The sequence below is a fragment of the Anomaloglossus baeobatrachus genome, chromosome 2 (genome assembly GCF_048569485.1).
Source record: "Anomaloglossus baeobatrachus isolate aAnoBae1 chromosome 2, aAnoBae1.hap1, whole genome shotgun sequence".
NCBI classification, from domain to species: Eukaryota; Metazoa; Chordata; class Amphibia; order Anura; family Aromobatidae; genus Anomaloglossus; species Anomaloglossus baeobatrachus.
The window spans coordinates 561,067,691-561,084,331 of NC_134354.1; the positions used below are offsets into that span (position 1 = coordinate 561,067,691).

At 49.5% G+C, this 16,641-nt stretch overlaps 1 protein-coding gene across 1 annotated transcript in view; it reads left to right on the top strand.

Annotated features, from left to right (window-relative positions):
* PCCA (propionyl-CoA carboxylase subunit alpha) overlaps window positions 1-16,641 on the top strand; it is a 926,251-nt gene that overhangs the window by 24,852 nt on the left and 884,758 nt on the right. Inside the window, exon 2 of the mRNA XM_075336705.1 lies at window positions 11,510-11,587. Within this exon, the coding sequence (XP_075192820.1) occupies window positions 11,510-11,587 (78 nt within the window). The remainder of the gene's footprint in view (window positions 1-11,509; window positions 11,588-16,641) is intronic.

Here is a 16,641-nt window from a genome sequence, read left to right on the forward strand (position 1 = left end):
TCTCTCTCCCTCCCCCTCATCCTCTCTCTCTCTCTTCTCTCTCCCTCCCCCCTCATCCTCTCTCTCTCTCTCTCCTTCCCCCCTCATCCTCTCTCTCTCTCTCTCCCTCCCCCCTCATCCTCTCTCTCTCTCTCTCCCTCCCCCCTCATCCTCTCTCTCTCTCTCCCTCCCCCCTCATCCTCTCTCTCTCTCTCCCTCCCCCCTCATCCTCTCTCTCTCTCCCCCCTCATCCTCTCTCTCTCTCTCTCCCCTCCCCCTCATCCTCTCTCTCTCTCTCCCTCCCCCCTCATCCTCTCTCTCTCTCTCTCTCTCTCTCCCTCCCCCCTCATCCTCTCTCTCTCTCTCTCTCTCTCCCTCTCTCTCCCTCCCCCCTCATCCTCTCTCTCTCTCTCCCTCCCCCCTCATCCTCTCCTCTCTCTCTCTCTCCCTCCCCCCTCATCCTCTCTCTCTCTCTCTCTCCCTCCCCCCCTCATCCTCTCTCTCCTCTCTCTCTCTCTCTCTCCCTCCCCCCTCATCCTCTCTCTCTCTCTCTCTCCCTCCCCCCCTCATCCTCTCTCTCTCTCTCTCTCCCTCCCCCTCATCCTCTCTCTCTCTCTCTCTCCCTCCCCCCCTCATCCTCTCTCTCTCTCTCTCCCTCCCCCCTCATCCTCTCTCTCCTCTCTCCTCTCTCTCTCCCTCCCCCCTCATCCTCTCTCTCTCTCTCTCTCTCTCTCTCCCTCCCCCCTCATCCTCTCTCTCTCTCTCTCTCTCTCTCTCCCTCCCCCCTCATCCTCTCTCTCTCTCCCTCCCCCCTCATCCTCATCTCTTTAGCCATACCTCCCAACTTTTAAAGAAGGAAAAGAGGGACAAAGTTTGCGGCAAATTTTTAGGCCACGCCCCCTAACCACACCCATTTCCACAGTCACGCCCATATCCACTCCCCATCCACACCCATTCAGCACAAACACGCAGGCAGCCGGCGGGCCTCCAGCACGGACACGCAGGCAGCCGGCGGGCCTCCAGCACGGACACGCAGGCAGCCGGCGGGCCTCCCAGCACGGACACGCAGGCAAGCCGGCGGGCCTCCAGCACGGACACGCAGGCAGCCGGCGGGCCTCCAGCACGGACACGCAGGCAGCCGGCGGGCCTCCAGCACGGACACGCAGGCAGCCGGCGGGCCTCCAGCACGGACACGCAGGCAGCCGGCGGGCCTCCAGCACGGACACGCAGGCAGCGGCGGGCCTCCAGCACGGACACGCAGGCAGCCGGCGGGCCTCCAGCACGGACACGCAGGCAGCCGGCGGGCCTCCAGCACGGACACGCAGGCAGCCGGCGGGCCTCCAGCACGGACACGCAGGCAGCCGGCGGGCCTCCAGCACGGACACGCAGGCAGCCACAGTGAGGGCGGCCGGTCGCCCGCACAGTGAGGCGGGCCGGTCGCCTTCACAGACAGGCGGCCGGCCGCCTTCACAGACAGGCGGCGGGCCGCCCGCACAGAGAGGCGGGCCAGCCGCCCGCACAGAGAGGCGGCCGGCCGCCCGCACAGACAGGCGGCGGGGGGCGCCCGCACAGACAGGCGGCGGGGGGCGCCCGCACAGACAGGCGGCAGGGGGGGCGCCCGCACAGACAGGCGGCAGGGGGGGCGCCCGCACAGACAGGCGGCAGGGGGGGCGCCCGCACAGACAGGCGGCAGGGGGGCGCCCGCACAGACAGGCGGCAGGGGGGCGCCCGCACAGACAGGCGGCAGGGGGGCGCCCGCACAGACAGGCGGCAGGGGGGGCGCCCCGCACAGACAGGCGGCAGGGGGGGCGCCCGCACAGACAGGCGGCGGGGGGGCGCCCGCACAGACAGGCGGCGGGTGGCGCCCGCACAGACAGGCGGCAGGGGGGGCGCCCGCAGAGACAGGTGGCGGGGCCGACCGCACAGACAGGCTCCGGCCGGGGGTGAGGGGGGAGGGAGGGAAATCAGCGCTGGGGAGATTAGTTTACTGTACCAGCAGCAGCACAGGCAGCGCTCCTCTCTATGCCACGTCTACTAGGATGGTAGGAGGGAAAAGCAGGGAGGCGGAGAGAGAGTGGGTGGGCGGAGCCCGGGAGCCGGCCGTCCCCGCCCGTGGCAACGGGACAAACAACGTAAAGCGTGAAAGTCCCGCTGTATCCGGGACGGTTGGGAGGTATGCAGCATGTTAGAATGTGTACATAAGATCCCGCTGGTGGTGGCCGCAGCTTATAGGCCCCAAATCTGGTGACAGGTTCCCTTTAAAGTGAACCTGTCAGGTGCAATATGCACTCAGAGCCAGGAGCAGTTCTGGGTGTATATTGCTAATCCCTGCCTAACCGTCCCTGTATACACTAGCATAGATAAAGAGATCAAGAACAAATATTTTTAAAGATCTTATATCTTATGCTAATGAGCGCGGGGACTAGTCCGAAGGGCGTTACTTCACTTGGCTAGTCGGCTCGCATAGCATGTTAGCATGTTATTACGCCCCTGTGTGAGTACTAATACGCTATGTGAGCCGACTAGCCAAGTGAAGTAACGCCCTTGGGACTAGTCCCCGCGCTAATTAGCATAAGATATAAGCTCTTTAAAAATACTTTTTCTATAGATGCCTTTATCTATGCTAGTGTATACAGGGACGGTTAGGCAGGGATTAGCAATATACACCCAGAACTGCTCCTGGCTCTGAGTGCAGATTGCACCTGATAGGTTCCCTTTAAAGGGAAACTGTCACCAGAAATTTAGCAAAAAAAATAAAAGATTCCCCTCTGCAGCTCCTGGGCTGCATTCTGGAAAGGTTCCTGTTGTTATTGTGCCCACTTTGAGACCTAAAAAAATACTTTATGAAGTCTTACCTTTTTGTATGCAAATGTGTTTTTATGGTCACGGGGGCGGGCTGCCTGGCGTCCGTTATTCCCCCTCCTGCCGTTGTACGCCGTCCCCCATTGCTCATTTCCATACATGAGGACGCCTTCCTCATGTAACTGTCCTCCTGAAGTTTTGTGCATGCCCAGTGCCACTCTCGCGGGACTGAGCACTGTGCAAAGTGTGAACGCTTTTGAGGTGATTGCGCAGGCGCGAGATTATGGGCGGCGCTGTGATTGTCATCAACAGCGTCATCCAAGTACCTGCCCATAATCTTGTGCCCCGCGCTTCTCACTCTGCCTCCACCGTTATGCGCAAGCACTGGCCATATGAACCACGTTACCTATTACCATGGGCGCGAGATTATGGGCGGCGCTGTGATTGTCATCAGCAGCGTCATCCAAGTACCTGCCCATAATCTTGTGCCCGCGCTTCTCACTCTGCCTCCACCGTTATGCGCAAGCACTGGCCATATGAACCACGTTACCTATTACCATGGGCGCGAGATTATGGGCGGCGCTGTGATTGTCATCAGCAGCGGTCATCCAAGTACCTGCCCATAATCTCGTGCCCGCGCTTCTCACTCTGCCTCCACCGTTATGCGCAAGCACTGTCCATATGAACCATGTTACCTATTACCATGGGCGTGAGATTATGGGCGGCGCTGTGATTGTCATCAGCAGCGTCATCCAAGTACCTGCCCATAATCTCGTGCCCGCGCTTCTCACTCTGCCTCCCACCGTTATGCGCAAGCACTGGCCATATGAACCACGTTACCTATTACCATGGGCGCGAGATTATGGGCGGAGCTGTGATTGTCATCAGCAGCGTCATCCAAGTACCTGCCCATAATCTCGTGCCCGCGCTTCTCACTCTGCCTCCACCGTTATGCGCAAGCACTGTCCATATGAACCATGTTACCTATTACCGTGGGCGCGAGATTATGGGCGGCGCTGTGATTGTCATCAGCAAAGTCATCCAAGTACCCCCGCCCATCAATCTCGTGCAAGCGGTAATAGGTAACATGGTTCATATGGCCAGCACTTGCGCATAACGGTGGAGTCAGAGGGAAAAGTGCGGGCACGAGATTATGGGCGGGTACTTGGTTAACGCTGTTGATGACAATCACAGCGCCGCCCATAATCTCGTGCCTGCGCAATCACCTGAAAAAGCGTTCACATGCGCAAATCTTCGGGAGGACAGTTACATGAGGAAGGCGTTCTTGTGTATGTAAATGAGCAATGGGGGACTGCGTAAAGCGGCAGGAGGGGGAATAACGGACGCCAGACAGCCCGCCCCCGTGACCATAAAAACACATTTGCATACAAAAAGGTAAGACTTCATAAAGTATTTTTGTAGGTCTCAAAGGGGGCACAATAACAACAGGAACCTTTCTAGAAGCAGCCCAGGAGCTGCAGAGGGGAATCTATTACTTTCATTGTGAAATTTCTGCTGACAGTTTCCCTTTAACTGGTAGGGCAGCCAGGATAAAGCAGAGCTGAAGTTGTTGGGAAGCTAGGACCCAGCAGCTCTGCTCCACAGGCAGGAGACCACTGATCGGTAAGCTAATAGAAGCCTGCAGATGTCACTCTGCATAGGTTATTACTGGCCAGTGCTATCTGCTGGAGAGAGAAGTGCTGATTGCACGGTCTCCTCAGCGTCCTGACTGCCCGCGTGTCTGCAGCAGTGAGAAGCCGCACAGGGGGAGTCAGAGAACAGCTGCAGAGAAACGCAGGCTCCAGGACTGGGGGGGTCGGCTCTGGGGAGGAGGGGGGGTCGCTCTGCTGCAGGGGGGGGTCGCTCTGCTGCAGGGGGGTGATTCATACCTCAGCAGCAGTCACAGGAGTAGGTGCGCGGCCGGCTCTGTAATGAATAGAAGGGAGAAACAGCGAGGCGGGGCTACAGTGGGTGGGTGGAGCCGGGATAAACAGCCTCACGGGCGGGACCCCGGGATCAAAGGCTCAGAAGAGGGGACTGTCCCGCTGTATCCGGGACGGTTGGGGAGGTATGCTTTAGCCCCCAGCTGGGTCTGAATTTCCAGTCTGTCACGTTCAGTTCCTCTCACTCCCGATCACATGACTCCAATGCCCGCCCATAAACTTCAAGTGACAGGATCCTGTAAAATAACACATGCGTTTCTCTTTGCAAAAACAGAATCTGCTTTTACAGCAAAAAAAGTTAATGAGGCATGTTAAAAAAAAGTAGTGTGAAAGCAGCTTAATTGTACCCCATCTCCATGTAAAAACTAAACACGTCCATAAAGTAACATAATTCAGAAAAAAAAAATCCATTTTAGTTAACTGAGCAAAACACAGTGACAGATTCTCTCTAACCTTTCAGATACAAATTATTATTACAGCGCCATTTATTCTACGTCACTTTACATGTGAAAAAGGGTATGCATAATAAAAAACAGGTACAATAATCACGAACAATAAAAGGTACAGGCGGAGAGTGTCCTACGCATGAGGGCTTACAGTCTATAGTACAAGGGATGGGTGAGGGTGCAGTAGTATAGTGAGTAAATTGCGCTGTTAGTTTCAGCTTTAGAGGTTTTTCTTGCGTTTTTTGGTGCAGTTTGTTGCCAAAAACTGCATGTTTTCCTTCTCCCAGCAAAGTGTCTGAGAATTCAAAAATGCTATGGGCACATTGCTTTTTGTTTGTCTACAATTTTCGGTTGACAAACTGCAGCATGTCAATACTTTGTGCTTTCTGCCATTGATTTCACAAAAAAACGCATCGGAAAAAAATACAGCAAAAACACGCAAAAGAAAAAAAAAGCGTTTTTTGTGCGTTTTCTGGCACAATGTGCATTTTTCTGCCACAAAGTGCAGTTTTGTTAACAAATTTTCTGCAGCGTGCACATATACCCTTATACTGTATTCAATGGATAACGGCACAGCACCGTTCCACAATAACCCCCCTTCCCATCTCAGATTTATCAGCGACTACTACAACCTGGTTAAAGATTATGGACATCTTTGACATGGAAAAAATGATTTTTTATGTATGTTAGTAGTTACTAAAATTGCCATAACAGAGCATTACCTCTGATGGATTTGTAAGATGTTTTCAAATGCATTTGGCTAGTTAAAGGGAAACTGACACCAGGTTTTTGCAATGTAAACTGAGGACAGCATGCTACTGAGTGTTAGAAAATAAAATCATCTGTGTTTTTCTTATCTGTGTGAGCTATTGTTTACTCATACTAAGGCCAGAATCACACTTGCTAGTGCCTCGCATGTATCTCGAGCGAGTCTCTCATAGTAGAACCCGGCTTGGCCGCACACTATGCATACAGGAGCGTCTGAGCTGCATAGAGATACATGCAACTGACCCGCTCCTGTCAGGGGAGTGTGCGGCCAAGTCGGGTTCTGCCATGAGAGACTCGAGCGAATTACGCGCGAGGCACTAGCAAGTGTGATTCTGGCCTAAAGGGTTTATTGCTATGTATGATAACATTGGTGTGACTCTTCTGCACCTGCAGATTAGACCAGCACATCCCCTGTGACACCTCACAGTCCATGCACAATCTCTTTGCCTACATTATGTTGCTCTCAGATGAAGTTGTAAAAATCTGGTAAAGAAGTTGAAATGCTATGCAGCTACAAAACTGTATAAAGTCTGCTATAAAAACTATATAGAAAGTTTCTTCTCTTTTGCATTTAGGAAGTAAATGAACAACAAAACAATTCTTCGCTGTGGTGTACATGGCCTTTAACCCCTTTACAACCAAGGACATACTGGTACTTCCTTAGTCGCCCCCCTCTGGTTATCGCAGGGTCCGGTGGCAAGCCAGCGTTAATCCATGCACATGTCTGTTGATCTGATTAGCAGATATGTATGGCTAACAGGCGCAGGTGGATCGGAGATCCACCCATGCCTGTTAACCCCTTAGATTGCTCAGGCAAATACAGCGCGATTTAAATGGCTGCTGCGACGATTGCAACTTTTCAGCCGCCATCAGCGGCCCCGTGACATGGTCACAGAGGGGCCAATGTGTTGTCATGGTAGCGTGGGGTCAGCTGATGACCCCTGTTGCTTCCATGACTCACATCCTGTGAGAGCCGACAGAGCGCCAGGACTCACAGGAGATGAGCATTTTTGCTGATTAGAGTGATACTGCTCTGTACAGCAGAAATGCTCAGTTGATTAGATTTTTTTTTTTCCCGTTTTCCAGTACACTATATGGTAAAACTAATGGTTTCAGTCAAAAGTACAATTCGTCTCGCAAAAAATAAACCCTTTTATATGGCAATATTGATGGAAAAATAAAAAAGGTATGGCTCTCGGAAGAAGGGGAGGAAAATAAAAAAAATGAAAAGACAGAAAAATGCTCAGGGGTGAAGGGGTTAATCAATTCATGAAAATGCTCTAAAATGTTTGTGTTCCACGTTCTATAATTTTATATTACAACCTACAATAGCCCTCAGTCCAGTAGACCACTGTGCAAACAGCTCTGTCCTCACCTATTGTATCCTCACCCATTCCCTGTAGACTGTGAGTCCTCACAGGATCGGTCCTCTCTCCTCCTATACCAGTCATTGTATTGTTAATGATTGTTGTACTTGTTTTTATGTATACCCTTTTCACTTGTAAAGCGCCAAGGAATAAATGGCGCAATAATAATAATAATAATAATTAATAAGATATCTGGCTCGTGTGTGATTTTTTTTTTGTGTACAACCAGTAGGAAATAGGGCTATAAACTGTGGTTTGGACTCAAGATGGCTTTCTTTCGTTTTTCTTTTTCTATCTATATTTTTTTTTTTTTTTATTCTTAGAGGTTGTCCACTACTTAAACACTGATGACCTATCCTTCGGATACGTCATCAATGTCTGATAGACTGCAGTCCGAGAACTGGCCTCCCTTCCGATTAGCTGTTCTCTTTGCTGGCAGCAGGTGGCCGGAAATGCTCAGTTCTGGAGCTGCTCTGTCATCTAATAGTGGACATGGCGGGGTATGGCACATCTGCTTCTTATTCAAACCCGCTTTTTTGCAGACAGTGCAGAAGACAAGAAAATAGTAATTTGCAACCTGTGTCATACTAAGCTCAATATAGGGACCAGTACCAACCTGATCATCACTAGCATGCTCAGGCACGTCATCCAAACACCCGACTAGATGGGCTGAATGCCTGGGTTAACAGTGTCTGCAGGTGACACCACTGTCTCTTCCTCTGTGCTATGTGCTGGTCAATTCCTTGTCCAGAATGCAGGCGCGGATACCTCCAGCCCTGCATCTGTCGTTGCACATTTCCAAACGTCATCAGCAACCACATCCACTTCCTTGTCCCAGTGCACCATTCAGCTGTCTCTACCCGAGGCCTCAACTGCTTGCCCTGGAAATGTTGCCATTTTTAGGATTGTGGACACTGAGGCTTTCTGCAACCTCATGGCAGCAGCCATCCCCAGCTGTCACTATTTTGTCCCAGTGTGCCGTCCCTACCTTTTAACAAGCATGTGTCCCATAATATCACCCGTACCTTGACCAACGCAGTTGCTGGGAAGGTCTTCTTGACCACCAACCCGTGGACAAGTGCTTGTGGCCAGGGATGCTACATTTAGCTGACTGCACACTGGATGAAGCCAGAACCGAGAAGGCGCCTGGGACGGCATATGTACTACCGACACCTAGGATTGTGGGACCTAGTAGCATCAGGATTTCCCCCACCACCTACATCGGTTTCTGCACCTCCTCATGCTCTATCTCTGAGTTGTTGTCCTTATGATTTGCAAATGCCTCGGTGAAGCAGCAACAGGCTCTGCTGAAACTCATATCTTTAGTAGAGATGAGTAGACCCATGGGAGTTTGGTTTAGCAAGTGTAGCCGGATTTTTGAAAAAGTTCAATTTGGGACCAGGACTTGACCTGAACCCGAATGGAAGTAACTAATTGGGCAGTTTGGGACTCCGCGCACATTCAGCCAGCCAAAAACAGATCACTTCTGGGGGCAGGGATTTTTAACATTTTTTTTGGTTACACACTGCATCCAATCATGCTGTTGTTACCCCCAGTGCGAGCCGATCAAACACTGCATGCGGTTCGCACTGGGCTCAGCACTGAACACATGTGAGCACAGCAATGTTCTCGCGAGGGGTTTGTATACGTAAAACGTCCGATTTCCGAACTCGGTCTGCTGAAAAATGCTCAGGTTTGCCATTGACTTCCATTATGCTAGTTACTCGAGATGAGCACTTGAACATTACAAATTGCTTGACTCGAGTACCGTGAACCTGAGCATTTTAGTACTCACCCATCACTAATAATTATATATGGCAAATAAGCATGTGTTTAAAGGGAAGCTGTCACGAGGATTTTGCAGTGTAAGCTGAGGACAGCATGCTGCAAGATTTATAAAAGTAAAAGCACTTGTGGTTCTCTTATCTGTTTCGAGCTATTCTTTACTCCATACCAAAGGATTTATTGCTCTGTGATTAACATTGGTGTGACTTGGTGCTTGTGCAGAGAAGTCACCCACATACCCTACTGTGACTGACACCTCACAGTCAATGCACAATCTCTATTGACAGCCTGGTGTGGAGTCAGGGACAGCTTCCAGCTCTGCTACACCTAATTCTGAGATAAAGTCAGAACGGCTTTAAGGTGGTGTCACACACAGCGACGACGACAACGACGTCGCTGCTACGTCACCATTTTCTGTGACGTTGCAGAGACATCCCGGCGCTGTCGCTGCGTGTGACATCCAGCAACGAGCTGGCCCCTGCTGTGAGGTCGTTGCTTGTTGCTGAATGTCCTGCTTCATTTTTTCGTCGTCGCTCTCCCGCTGTGAAGCACACATCGCTGTGTGTGACAGCGAGAGAGCGACGAAATGAAGCGAGAAGGGAGCAGGAGCCGGCGTCTGGCAGCTGCGGAAAGCTGTAACCACTGTAAACATCGGGTAACCAAGGGAAGACCTTTCCCTGGTTACCCGATATTTACCTTCGTTACCAGCCTCAGCCGCTCTTGCTGCTAGTGCCGGCTCCCTGCTCTGTGCACATGTAGCTGCAGTACACATCGGGTTAATTAACCCGATGTGTACTGTAGCTAGGAGTGCAGGGAGCCAGCGCTAAGCAGTGTGCGCGGCTCCCTGCTCTCTGCACATGTAGTGACGTTATGATCGCTGCTGCGTCGCTGTGTTTGACAGCTAATCAGCGATCATAAGAGCGACTCACAAGGTCGCTGTTACGTCACAGAAAATGGTGACGTAACAGCGATGTCGCTGTCGCTATGTGTGAACCCATCTTTACACAGTAAACATAGTTAGGCTATGTGCGCACGTGTGCGTAATTCATGCAATTACGCTGCGCTTTGTAGCGCAGCGTAACTACATGCGTCCTGCGTCCCCTGCACAATCAATGGAGATTGTGCAGGGGCCGTGCGCACGTGGCATGTTAGAACGCAGCGATTCGGCTGTTTGCCGAATCGCTGCGTTCTAAGAAGTGACATGTCACTTCTTCCGTGCGTTCTGCATGCTGTCTATAGGGAGAGGCAGCATGCAGAGTGCACGAATCTGCCGGCACCATGCGCTTCAGAACGCAGCTTTTCAGCTGCGCTCTGAAGCACACATTTTCGGTGCGGTGCAGAGCGCACACGTGCGCACATAGCCTTAGGCTATGTGCCCACGTAGCGTATTTTCATGCAGTTACGCTGCGTTCTGCACCGCAGTGTAACTGCATGCGTCCTGTGTCCCCAGCTCAATCTATGAGATTATGCATAATCCATGCCCACGTGGCGTATTAGAACGCAGTGATTCGGCTGCTGCCGAAGCACTGCGTTCTAAAAAGCAACATGTCACTTCTTTCATGCGCTTTGGATGCAGCCCCCGCTCTGTCTCTGGCTGCATCCAGAGCACATGAAATCGGCTTTTCATTACGGACTATTTCTGCAGCGATTTGAAGCGCACGTGTGCTGTTCAAATCGCTGCAGAAATTTCTGCAGGGACAGAACGCAACGTGGGCACATAGCCTTACTTTCAGAATCTCTTTGCATACATTATGTTGCTCTCCGATGAAGTAGCAAAAACCTGGTGACAGGTTGCCTTTAATTGCTTGAGAAAGGGTCGCACTATGAGCTGGAGCATTGCTATTTTCAGATTTTTGATGTGCTGCAGCCACATACTAGTTAAATTTGGAAGATTTGGTAGCTGCCTCTGAGGCTTGGCACCCCAATTTTTTTTCTTTTGGTGCTGCTTCAGGTTTCCTACTATATGTCCATATAAATGTATCCTTTCTAATGAACAAAATAATACATATTACAATAATGTTTGCTTCATGTGAAAGCATGCATTGGTTATATTGTATGTAGACACTTCTGTCCCTAATTTTATTTTGGGTTTTTTCTTTTTTTTTTGGGTCATTGGTTTTAAATTTTAAAATGTCAGCAACACCAGAGGAAATATAATGTATTCATCCCTTCTGTTCATTATATGTGCCTAATAAATGAGTGCCGTACCATCTCTGGATCTTTACAGATATGATGATTATCTAATAAAAGCAGTATACTGTTTATGTATACAGTCTATTACCCTAATTTCATTAATTCTTTTCGTGCTATCAGTTTTCAGATATTTTACTGTTAGTTTTAGATTTTCCATTTTGGGACACTGTGTGAATAAAGGTCAGACTTTATTTTATTATGCTAATTTTAATTTATTTCTTTACAGCATTCTGCTTCTTGGGCAAGATGGTGCTTTTTTGCTTCACGTCTCCAATATTCAACAGCACATAATCCTGAAGAAAAGGTCAGTAATTTTCTGCATCTGATATTGACTTTTTATTTGTAAAGTATTTCTTTTATTACTTTTCTTTTATTCTTTCCTTTTTCGCCTGTGTTTTGAAGATTTTTACTTTGAGGCTTTTCCATCGACATAAATAAGACATGAAATGTTATACACTCTATATTGTGCTTATTGTATGTATGATTTTATTCTATATTAACCCCTTCACGACCCTTGACGGATCTATCCGTCATGGAGCGTGTGACGTTAAGCCCCGCCCCCTGCCATGGGCAGGATGCGGCGATCCGCGCACATATCAGCTGTTTTCAACAGCTAACATGTGTGCCTGCATGTTACGAGTGGAATCGCTTCCACTCGCAACATTTAACCCCTTTCATCTCGCTGCCAAAGTCTGGCAGCGAGATGTATATGCGCGCGGCCATGATTTTCACTTACCGCCGCTCCCACCGTAAGTCACATGCGTGATCACGTGACTTTGAGTGGTTGCCATGGTAGCACAGGGTCATGTGATGACGCCTGTAGCTATGACGAGTCCCTTTCAGTTTCACTCGGCCCAGAGCCGAATGAATCAGGAAGTGATCATATCTGCTGTTTATAGCTGGGTAGCTGTGATCAGCAGATAGGGAAGAGCAATCGGATTGCTGAGCGCTATAGCCCCCTAGGGGGAATAGTAAAATAAAATAAAAAAAACTAAAAAAAATAAGATTTGAAAAATAAAAAAACCCCAAAAACTAAAAGTTCAAATCACTCCCCTTTCACACCATTGAAAATTAAAGGGTTAAAAAATAAATAAATATACACATATTTGGTATCGTCGCGTTCAGAAATGCCCAATCTATCAAAATATAAAATCAATTAATCTGTTTGGTAAACTGCGTAGTGGCAAAAAAATTCCAAATGCCAAAATTACGTTTTTTGGTCGCCGCAAGTTTTACGCAAATTCAATAACAGGTGATCAAAACAGGTGTATGTGTTTATTTACTTTAACCTATAGGTTAATCATGGGGGGAGGGGCTCCTAGACGCCTGCCATGATTAACCTAAGTCTTAGTGGCAGCTATGGGCTGCCATTACCTCCTTATTACCCCGATTGCCACCGCACCACGGCAATTCGGGATGAGCCAGGTAGAGTCCCGGGACTGTCGCATCTAATGGATTCGGCAATTCCGGGCGGCTGCTGGCTGATATTTTTAGGCTGGGGGGCTCCCTGTAACATGGGGCTCCCCATCCTGAAAATACCAGCCTTCAGCTGTGTGGCTTTATCTTGGCTGGTATCAAAATTAGGGGGGACCACACGCTGTTTTTTTCAACTATTTATTGTACTGCACGATATAGACCCGCCCACCGGCAGCTGTGATTGGTTGCAGTACATGCCCACACGCTGAGTGACAGCTGTCTCACTGCAACCAATCATAGGCGCCGGTGAGTGGGGGAAGCAGGGAATGCGAGATGGAATAATGAGCGGCCGGCATTTTCAAAAGCAGGAGAAACCGCCAGAGCAGTGTGACAGCTTTGCAGCGCCGCGCCGGTGATCGGTGTGTATGAGAGAGGCAGGAGAGAGACCAGGAGTGATTTTAAACGATTTAGATCGTTCTGCTGGACATGCTGAGCATGCTCGGTAGAACGTGACGGAATCCGTCAGCAGATTCCGCCGCTTAGTGCATTGCGGCGGAATCCACCACCATAGACAATCATTAGACACCTTGGCGGATTCTAACGACCCAAAAAACGCTACATGCCGTGTTCCCTCCGCCCGACGCTGCGTCAAAATAACGACTCTGCGTCGTCCAGCGGATGCAACGCAGACACTTTCGTTACGGTGCGTCGTCAATACAAGTCTGTGGAGAATAGCGCAGTGCGTTAACGGACTGCGCTGTTCTCCATAGCGGCGGATTGTGCTGAACGAGGACCAAAGTTCGGAGTGCAATTTCTGTAACTGTTTATAATTCACAATACTCTTTGACATGTTTCATTTGTTTGAATTCTTGGTAAGTTTCCTCTAAATAAATATAAAAAAATTGGCATAACATGATATTCTGTATCTTTTTTTTATTTTTGCAAAAATAATAATGTTTCAAAGTACTCATTCTTTAATTATATGTAACAGTAAGAAAAAACCTCTCTATCATAGAACCAGAGCCAACTAATAAAAGTTTTCATTGTCGGATTTGAATTCATTTATTATCAATACTCAAAAATCATTAAGAAATGGCTCATTTCATAACTGAAGCAGACAACTTTTGAAAATATGTAGAATACGGTTATTGAATCTGGAAAGAACCAAGAAACGTTGCAAAGTGGGTTTGCAGAAAATAGTGCACTTTTTTTTAGCCCCTTTCACACATCAGTTTTTTGCCGTCAGTCACAATCCGTCGGATTTTGAAAAAATCGGATCGGGCAACTGATGCCGCTGGATCCGTTTTTTTCTCATCGACTTGTATTAGCGACAGATTGCGACGGATGGCCTCACGTTACTGTTTGTCCGTCGGACGGAGACGACGACCAAAGTAACATTTTTTTGTCTACGTTGAAAAAACGGACAGCGACAGATCCGTTGCTGTCTGACGTTTGGTAGAATGGAAGCCTATGGGCGCAGGATCCGTCGTAATCCGTCAAATGACAGAATCCGGCAACGTATTCTGTTTTTTTAAACTGAGCATGCTAAAATTATTAGTATTATTATTATTAGTATTATTATTATAGCCCCCAGTTAGTCTGCTCCGTCGAAAAACTGATCAGTCACATCAGTTTTTTCACAGTCGAGAAAACGGATTGTGACTGACTGCAAAAAACTGATGAGTGAAAGGGGCCTTAGGGAAAACCTTTGCTACCGTGTTTCCCCGATAGTAAGACACCCCCGATAGTAAGACGTAGTGGGGGTTTTGGGGGGGTCGGCTAATGTAAGACGTACCCCGAAAGTAAGACGTAGTAAAAATTTATTTTTTATTTTCTTCTTTACAGTACAGTTACAGCGGCCGAGCGCTCAGCTGACCACCCTGACATGCTGGCGGCAGAGCGCTCAGCTGAGAGCTGACACATGCCGGTGGTCTGGTGCTCAGCTGAACGCCCTGACATGCCGGCGGCTGAGCGCTCAGCTGAGAGCTGACACATGCCGGTGGTCTGGCGCTCAGCTGAGCGCCCTGACATGCCGGCGGTCTGGCGCTCAGCTGAGCGCCCTGACATGCCGGCGGTCTGGCGCTCAGCTGAGCGCCCTGACATGCCGGCGGTCTGGCGCTCAGCTGAGCGCCCTGACATGCCGGCGGTCTGGCGCTCAGCTGAGCGCCCTGACATGCCGGCGGTCTGGCGCTCAGCTGAGCGCCCTGACATGCCGGCGGTCTGGCGCTCAGCTGAGCGCCCTGACATGCCGGCGGTCTGGCGCTCAGCTGAGCGCCCTGACATGCCGGCGGCCTGGCGCTCAGCTGAGCGCCCTGACATGCCGGCGGCCTGGCGCTCAGCTGAGCGCCCTGACATGCCGGCGGCCGAGCGCTCAGCTGAGAGCTGTCACATGCCGGCGGCAGAGCGCTCAGCTGAGAGCTGACACATGCCGGCGGCAGAGCGCTCAGCTGAGAGCTGACACATGCTGGCGGTCTGGCGCTCAGCTGAGAGCTGACACATGCCGGCGGCAGAGCGCTCAGCTGAGAGCTGACACATGCTGGCGGTCTGGCGCTCAGCTGAGTGCCCTGACATGCCGGCGGCCGAGCGCTCAGCTGAGAGCTGACACATGCCGGCGGTCGGGCGCTCAGCTGAACGCTCGGCTACCGAGAAATGTTGAAATGTTGCAGTAATGTTGTCCGTGGTCCATCAGGACCATGGACAACATACAAAATCACGCAGCCTCAGTGCCCTCATTTGCAGCCGCTGGTGGTTAAGTTTCCTTAACTTGCGGTACACTTAGGGCGCAATCGCGGCAAGTCCGCATACGGTACATTGCAGGGAGACTTGCTGCGATTGCTGTGGGATTTTTTCCAATATAAGAAATACCCCGAAAGTAAGACATAGTGGGACTTTTGGGGGTAAAAAGAATGTAAGACACTGTCTTCCTTTCGGGAAAACACGGTAGTAGCAGGAGTAGGTTTGACTCTCTATTATGGGGGACAGTAGAAATGTGCCAAATTAAGAGGTATGCCTTTTAACATATTTGAAACAATGTCCCACAGCCAATTTTTTTATTTATTTATAATAATGATCACATGAAAAGTTTTGTACCCTCCTGAAGAGATGCAATGATACAAAAGAAAAGCTTTCATCTGCCCACATTGTAGTGCGTTGTGTGCAGGGGGGGGGGGAGGGAGTCATACCAACAAAGCTTGCATGAGAAACTAGAGGTGGCATATTTTAGTTTGCCTTTTTCCTCTTTACTGTGATTGTATAGTAGACAAATATTGGGCAAACCTGACCTGATGTGCATGGGAGGTGTCCTAATTTTGGATTGGATTTTAATATATCTGGTCCTTTGTTGTTAAGGGAGAGAAGCAATAACCCATGCATGCTAGGCCAAGCGTACATATTTTAAGGGTTTAGAAGAATAGATGTCAGATGAACAAGCGACCACAATGTTTGATGCGAAGTCTCCTTCACGGACAAGTGGTTTTGTACAAAATGTTGGCAGTATAGTGATGGCCAGTGGGGTTCATCATTGCTACTTAGTTTAGCTGTAAACTGAGTTGGGGGAGATGTATCCAAACTGGTGGTGGTGGGGCGTGGCCTAATGATGGACGACACAGGACGTATCTTTTAATTGCTGCTGTATCTCCAACCTCAAAAGCGACGTAGAAGAAGATAAAACTCATCCATTTCTGGTAAAAAAAGAAGTATAAAAGCTTCAGGAAGACATGAGGAGCCTTTAGAGACTAAATTTGACAGATTTCACATCAAAATAGTTGTAACCCAGGTCTCCTTAAGCTGTAAGTGGCGCATGGAGGTGCCTCTGTGACAGGGCAATTATTCTACTACTAAACACCAGAGAAGATAATTTCTCACAAAATAATTTAATATTCTTTATCTGATTTTATCAATAATCTAAATTATCCCACAATTAATGGATAATCTCCTCACACT